At 38.3% G+C, this 7,880-nt stretch overlaps 2 protein-coding genes across 2 annotated transcripts; both read left to right on the forward strand.

Moving 5' to 3' along the window:
* The first annotated feature begins 220 nt into the window (after positions 1–220).
* On the forward strand, positions 221–1,707 carry LOC112274829 (putative expansin-B14). Its single transcript, XM_024504622.3, has 2 exons — positions 221–497; positions 661–1,707. Exons 1-2 carry the CDS (start codon positions 332–334, stop codon positions 1,299–1,301), a joined length of 807 nt encoding a protein of 268 aa, XP_024360390.1. The 5' UTR covers positions 221–331; the 3' UTR covers positions 1,302–1,707.
* A 3,856-nt stretch (positions 1,708–5,563) lies between these two features.
* Positions 5,564–6,560, forward strand: LOC112275349 (uncharacterized). Its single transcript, XM_073530347.2, has 2 exons — positions 5,564–5,778; positions 5,936–6,560. The coding sequence occupies exon 2, from the start codon at positions 6,039–6,041 to the stop codon at positions 6,366–6,368; it is 330 nt and encodes a 109-aa protein (XP_073386448.2). The 5' UTR covers positions 5,564–5,778; positions 5,936–6,038; the 3' UTR covers positions 6,369–6,560.
* The last annotated feature ends 1,320 nt before the right edge of the window (positions 6,561–7,880 follow it).

Below are 7,880 nucleotides of genomic sequence, written 5' to 3' on the forward strand. Positions count from 1 at the left end.
TGGGCCCTTCTTCCATGCAGGGACAGAATTCTCAGCCTCTGGCTCGAAAGAGTTGAGTGCATTGATGATTGAACGAGTCCATCAAGGTCTAATTTATCGGAACATTCACTTAATTTACGGAACAAACCAAAAGAGGAGCTCGGCGTTTTCAGCGATTGCGCGCTTCTGCTTAGGATTTGCACAAACAACTCAAGAGCTTGCAACGACTTGTATATAATGTCAATGGGGCGGTATGTTCTGCTCAAGAGCTTTCCGGTTCCAGATTTAGTTCCTTCGAAGGTCGTTGACATCCTCTTGGAGTAGCAGCTCAGTTCTGCCTTGAGTTGCCGCAATGGGGGGCTTTCAGTTGGGGTTGCTGCTTCTGTGCTGTGTCGTGGGAGTGTCTCAAGCATGGGATCTGCCCGGGGGTGTCAAACTTAGTGCCGAGGGCTACAATGAGAACTGGTTGGGTGGACATGCGACCTGGTACGGTGACCCCTACGGCGAGGGCTCGAGTGGTAGGTTCTTCTCTTGGTCCATGCCTATTCTTCACGCTTTGACGTTAGGTATTTTGAACTCTTCAATGTGTAGCCAGACTCACGCCACGGTTGCTTGAGAACTGTCGCCAATTGTGGTCGGATTGCAGTCACTGACATCCTGCCTGATTCTTCCTTCGTGTAGGAGGAGCATGCGGCTACACCCAACTCACGGGCACACCGATTGGATCCAAAATCGCCGCTGGCAATGCACCCATTTTCCAAGAAGGTAAGGGATGCGGTCAGTGTTACGAAGTGAAGTGCAACTACCCGAGCTGCAGCCCTCAGGGAACCAGGATTGTCATTACTGACTTGTGTCCCGGAGGCCAGTATTGCAGTACTGACCAGCCCGCCTTCGACTTCAGCGGCGCAGCCATTACTGCCATGGCGCTACCGGGTCGCGACGGGGAGCTGCGCAACATTGGATTGTACGACATCCAGTACAAGCGCGTGCCATGCGAGTATCCCAACCAGAACATTGCCTTCAAAGTGGACGCAGGATCCAGCAAGTACTGGTTTTCCTTCACCGTGAAGTACTTGGGTGGGCCAGGCGACATTAACACCGTGGAAGTAAAATGTGGTAAGAACGGGTACTTCCAGTATGCTCAGCACAGCTGGGGAGCGAATTGGATGCTCATAAATTACTCAGGAGTACCGTTTCAGTTCCCTCTCACTATCAAGATCACGACGAAGCTGAACGACCACACTGTCGTCGCTGAGGATGTGATCCCAGATTGGTTTGGCCCAGGAGTTCAGTATGAGAGCAATGTACAGATTAGGTACTAGTTCAACTAGTTCACCATATCAGCGCATATCGAACCAACTGCGAAGACGCCCAGCAGGGTGAATATGCATGTATATCTTGCCCCAGCCAGAGGCGGAGTTTACGAAGAGGAAGACTCTACAACACCTGGAGAAAGGAACTCTAGCTTGTGTACTTCTCAGTTCAGTTTTGACAGGTTCTTGCCGAGTTGCCAGTGATCGAAGTCTCCTTAGTCTTGGTCGAGAGAGCAGCCGACTGCGGCGTTTACAATCGACGACGATTTGCCCGTCAGAGAAGCTCCCACATTGTCGAGACTGACCCGGAGCACAGATCCGGCTGCTGCTAGTGAGCCTGATAGTGAGTGGTTCTCAAGGATTGAATCTTGTCTGTGCGACTCAAATATCTATATATCGCTTTACGATTCTTGAATGCTTTGTTCATGCTTTGCGCAGCCATTGATTCTGCCCACTTCGCCATCCATCGTTCCATCCGAAGTTGTTCAAATATTGTTGCATTTGTTTTTGTTTTTTTTTTTTTTTTTTATTAATAAGTTTTTTTTCTTTTTTCTTTTTTCTTTTTTCAACCCTGATGTGAGCAGAACAATGATCTTTTATCGACTGTATGAAAAGAAAAAGATAGTGAAAAAACAGACACATCTACACAATATCATTACGATAAGATTTTACAGTTTCATTCTTCTCCCTTGGTATTGTGTAGAAATGGACAGTTTTACGCAGGAAATGGTGCAGTTAATACTTATGTTGAACTGTTTGTATAAACAAATACATAAAATAAAATTTAATAGAGAAAAGAAATAAACACAATAAAAATCAGGAATTTATTGTAGGATACAATTATGAATGAGTGATTTTCAGGTGAATTACAAATCTTTATTCTACATGCTAATGATTGTAAAAATAGACATAAAAAAATAATCTAGAAAAGCGTTTTAGTTTGAGATCGAATTATATAATGATTGTTTTTTTAAAACAATTATTTACAATAGTCTATGACATGAATCTCTAAATCAATATGACCTAATAATGTTAAGTAACAAACAAAGTATCACATATATACAAACTAAATACTATTCAATACTGCCTATTTTGTTAAAATAAAACAGTTAATTAAGAGCTATAAATGAGAGAAATAAATGCAAACAACATATTATAATGACTATCTTATATACTCATCCCATATAGTTTTCAGATATTTAATAGGTATCTCAATATTCTAGAATTCAAATAAGTTGCCATTGTACATCAACAACACAAATTAATAACAATGATGTCTATATAGTTTATTTAGAAGATTGAAGATTTTTTTACTTTTCGTATTTTTTTTTGAATTTATCAAAAAATGATAATATACTATTATTCTCTTATTTTCTTTCTTAGAGTTTTTTTAAATATTCTAAATAATAAACTTGCAAACCATAATTATATAAATATTGGCTACCATCAAATCATTAAGTAATCATTTATGATTATTATGAAAGGGAGGATTATCCATTTTATTTAAACACAATCCACAAATAGGTCAAATATCACTTTTAGATTAAATTCTAACATTTAGATCCTAAAAACTAATACTTGGGAGATATTGAAAACTGAATATTACATAATTGTGAAAAAATAGTAGAGAATTGGAATCTTTTTAGATGCATTCTAAAATAATGGATTATATTAGATATATAACATGGTTATATAATCTTCTCACAAAAGTTTGTTTGTTTGTTTGTTTGTTTTTTTTTGTTTTTTTTGTTTTTTTGTTTTTTTTTTTGATAGACACAATCTTAAAGAAACTTACAATTTATACACACATCATCTAAACCTTGTGGTTCTCAATAAGCCTCTATATTGCCATTTCTTAAGTTACTATATATAGAAGTAAGATTATGTCCATTCTTAATAATTTCAACATTTTTTTTTTGTCTTTTTTATCTTAATTTAAGAATTTCTAATCTCTTGTGTTTGACAATAGCTATTATAATTAATTTCTTCCATATAACTATATATCTTCTTTTATTTCTTTCTTAATTCTTAGCAACAAAAACATTTACTTTTTTTTCAAAATTTTGGCTAAATTCAAATCTTTAATAATGTAAAAAAATAATATTTATAGTATTATAACCTAATTTTTTAAATATAGATTATAAACTTCTATTATCTATCTATCTATCTATCTATCTATCTATCTATCTATCTATCTATCTATCTATCTATATATATATATATGTTTACTTTTTATTTTTATCTTTTTTATTTTTATTTTTTCTTGCATAGAAACTATTTTATGTTTATACTGATGAGAAATATATTATAAATATTGAAATTAAATTAAAATTATTTTTTTTTATCACATCAACTATATTTGCCATCCAATTTATAATAGAAATACTTTATTAGAAAGACAAAAAGATGTTAAGAATTTCTTTAAGAAATGTTTGTCTTTCAAGTATCTTATAGAAACACAATTGCATTCATCTAAAACAAAATTAACTCTTTCAAAGAATTTTGATGATATTATATTTAATTTTTGAGGATTCATTAAATTAAGTTCAACTTGCTATTAAATATGGACATGTTAATTATCCAACCTAAGCATTTAAGATTAGATTTATCAAAAACTTATTAAATAGACATATGCTTTATTAACTTTCATTACTTTTGGAATGATAAGATCTAATATTAGATGACTCAAATATTTTTAAAAAGATTGTGATTTATGTAGAGAAAGCATTATGTAATTTTTCCATCAATATACAAAATTTGAATTTTATAATTAACAATTTATGTTAAGTATGATGATATTGTACTTATTAGCTGATCATTTTTTTAATTTATAAATTAATGTAAGAAAGTGTTGTTTAATTTTCATGATTTTCAAACATTATGTTTTAAAAAGTAAGATTTGCTATAAAAAAAAAAAAAAAAAAAAAAAAACTTTTTAAAATCTATTCAGAAAATAGTACAATGGCACCTCAACATTGTTATACTTTCACAAAAAATACTTCTAGCAATCAAGGTACATACTTAAACATGGAAGATGTGCAAAATGAGGTTGTGAAAGCCTATTAATAATTAATATTATAAAATTCTAATAAATCCCATAGTGGTTTTTATTTATAGTGGTCCAAAACTATAAATTTCTATTATATTGACCAAAATATCATTCTAAATATAGTAATTTGAGGATTTTCAATCCAACTTCACATTCCATGCAACTCCAATGGGCTCAAAGTTATTAGACCCAAATAATAGACCACCTTCAAGGAAACCTTTCAAGCATCCATTTTCCAAAATTTTAAAATATTGAAATAAAAAAATAAAAAACTAAAACACGGTGATTATCAGAATTGAATTGCTTCATGGATGACGTGGCACCCTTACCACAAGCACAAATACAGTCAGCAAACAGGTCCCATGACCGCGTTGCAAGAGCAGCCCCACCCCGGACACCCCGTGGCCGCGGAACCGGCCGTTCCCGCGTTCCCAATACGGGGATCCAAAATGGGAACGATCGGAGAGCGTCACACTGTTCCCACACTTCCCCGCCACCATGCGGTCCGCCACGTCGGTCTGTAACTTCATACAGCAATCGCATCGCCCTATGAGCGAACTCCAGATTTCACTATTCTAGCCTGTGCCAAATCAGCAGCCCCTTTCCCGCGCTAGACTTGCTTTCTCTCCTCCTTAACACGGCGCTCTGCTCTGCTCTACTCCACTCCGTTGTCGTTCGAAGCAATTGTATCCGAATTGAATTGCAGAATCAGAGTATTTTTCAGCAATTACGCAGTGAACAAGCAGCAATCTGTGATCTTCTTCCTCTTATTTGCATTTCGTGGAACTGGCGTAGCACTTACGATGGCATTTAACGCAATGGTTGCAACCTCCAGCGCCTCCAGCGCCTCCGCCGTCGCTTTCGTGGTGCCCTCCTACGACCCGGAGTGTTGCAAGACTTCCACGTTTGGAGCCATGTGCTTGTCACCTGTGGCTTTGAGATCTGGAACAGTTAAGGCCAATGCCACAATTCGTGCCAGCGCTGCGGAGGTAACTCCAATCTCCTCATGCATTGCATTGCAGCTTGGTTTTGATGGTGCTCGTAGGAGTTTTTACATAGGTTGGTGATATGAGTTACGTGGAAGCGAAACAGAGTGCACCTTGTGCAATTTTGTTGGTGTATGAAGCTCTTTGGGGAGGAATGCCATTCAGATACACCGAATCATGATGTGGGTAATGTGTATTTTTTTTTATTTATTTATTTTTTTTTTGCAGGAATCTAAGGCAGTCAGGCAAGCCATGGTTGGAATTCTGGCCGCAGGTGCAATAATGGTATCTGGAGTGCCTGCGTTGCTTTGACTGGTCCTGGTGGCGATGGTGCTGCTACTACCGCCAAGGAGGCCGATGTCCTTCTCGACCGCGCAGATAATTTGACCAAGAACGATTCCCCTCAGAGATTTGGAGGCGGGTTGAAGAATGCAGGATCAACAGCCAAGCAGTACGTCTCAGAAGTTTTATTTTATTTTCATTCTCCAATGTGTGAATGATTTGAAAAGTTTTGGATATTCAAAGTTCTTTAGTCTAGATTTTGAGCTGTGCTTTCGAACGATGTGTGATTATGAGGGTGATGTTGTCCTTTGTGAACGATTCTTCAGAGCCGGTTCTGCAGCCTCATCGAACGTAGAGGACATTGCAGACGCAGCAGTGAAGAGTGCCAGGGACAACCTGAACAGGGCCAAGGCAAGCTTCGGTGACCTTATGGGGAAGGGCAATAGCAAGGTGAGGGGCAAGATTAGCGATGCCTCCACCAGCACTTCCAACCAGACCTTCCAATTAGGTGATGCGTCCATCGTCGTGAATGTCGCCAAGATGAATGCATCGACTGCTGTGGACAATGCCAAGGATGCCCTCAGCGTATTAGGCGACAAACTAACTGGGAATGACGCCAACAATGAAGCCTCCAATGTACAGAGCAAGGCCAGCAGCGCAATCAGTGGTGCCAAGAGCAACCTTCCCTCTATTCCTTTCTCTTCCCGAGAAGAAGGCCGGCCAGAAGTTTTAGATGCGTGCAGAGCTCTTAAAACATAGCAGTGTAATCTACTCAAAATGTACACATGAATTGTTGCAGGATGAAGATTATTAGCCTTTCCACCCCCGTGTAGGTAAAAGGATTTACTTCAAGTCCTCAATGTCTAAAGTATGTACAATTACGAACAGGATATGGGTATTTTTTTATTTTTTTATTTTTTAATTCTTTATCAAGCAGATTTTGTTTTGGGATGGAGCATTCTTGCGGACCCTGTGAACACAATTAGTGTCTATCCTTGAGACCGTCACCTGTAGCTACATAAGTGATATCGTTCAAACTGTCTTCCTCTGTTTGAGATTGCTTTAGAGAACGTTCTTCTCTGAAACGAGCCACTACATTTCACGACGGTCACCAGGTTGTGTCTATTTATCCAGATTTGAGAAATAGAATAACATAAAGTAAAATAAAACCTCACGCAAGTTCCATTAACCACTTCACAATTACTTGTAAAGCAAACATTAGCGTTCACAAAAATAGGAACTGTATCTATCCGCAACGCCTTCTATTCAATCAAAGCCAAGTTCTCAGTATGCAATTTGCCACAGCACCTGATCCACAATTTCTGCAGTCAAGTTTGCGAAATCGATGCTACAAATACGAATAACAATCCACTCAGAATTCTGAAGAGAGCATGAACTGATACAACAACCGCCGCTGGACAGTCTTCAGGCAGGGGAATGCACACGGTGAGAGCAGTTTACGACACACTTGCAATTAAAAAAACGAAAATAAAAAAACAGTAAAGTATAACGACCCTGGAGTTGCAGAACCATGGAGCATCATCAATGGTGATGGAGAGGCGGAGTTTCGTAATCAGTACTTGGAGGCACGTTGCAACCCGTTCACCAAACCAAATCGACAGCCAGCTCTTCGAGTAACGAGAGGGCCATCTACTCCTCAATCTCACTCTCTCCCTCGCAATGCACACACGATGTGACAAGCAAGGCCTCATGGAGGACTTGGAAAGACTCCACTACTCCACAGGCACGCTCCTGCGGTGGTGAGAGAACATGAACTCTGCGGTACTCCTCAGTTTTTATAACATATCCTCCTCTTCCAGATGATGCCTGGCTCATCATCAGCTACTGAACGACGCCTTCTACGAGTCTGCACAATCAATGTACCATGACAATTGTGCACTCTTTCCGTTTTTTATTTATTTTTATTGTATTTTTTTATCTTATCTAATTGTTTTCTTACTTTTTTCTCAATGTCAATAGCGAGTCTTGTGGGTACAAAATGCACAATTGTGAGGAATTGTGGCCACTTTGAGAGCATGTAGCTACTTCGTGTATCATCCTGTGTGTACGTTGTTTTACACTTTAGGGATTTTACTGTTGGTGGTGAAGTTGAACCCAGTTATTGTGTTTGAGATTTGCTTTGATCCTCAAGTCTTCTCTTGCTGGATTTAATTAGGACGTGCATTTAATACTTTGCTGGGTTTCCTATGGATTGTCTCTGTGGTTGTGCAGTGTCATCCGTGGCACTTGTTCAAGCTAACTTTTTTCGTT

This window comes from Physcomitrium patens, chromosome 22 (genome assembly GCF_059467195.1).
Source record: "Physcomitrium patens ecotype Gransden chromosome 22, ASM5946719v1, whole genome shotgun sequence".
NCBI lineage: Eukaryota > Viridiplantae > Streptophyta > Bryopsida > Funariales > Funariaceae > Physcomitrium > Physcomitrium patens.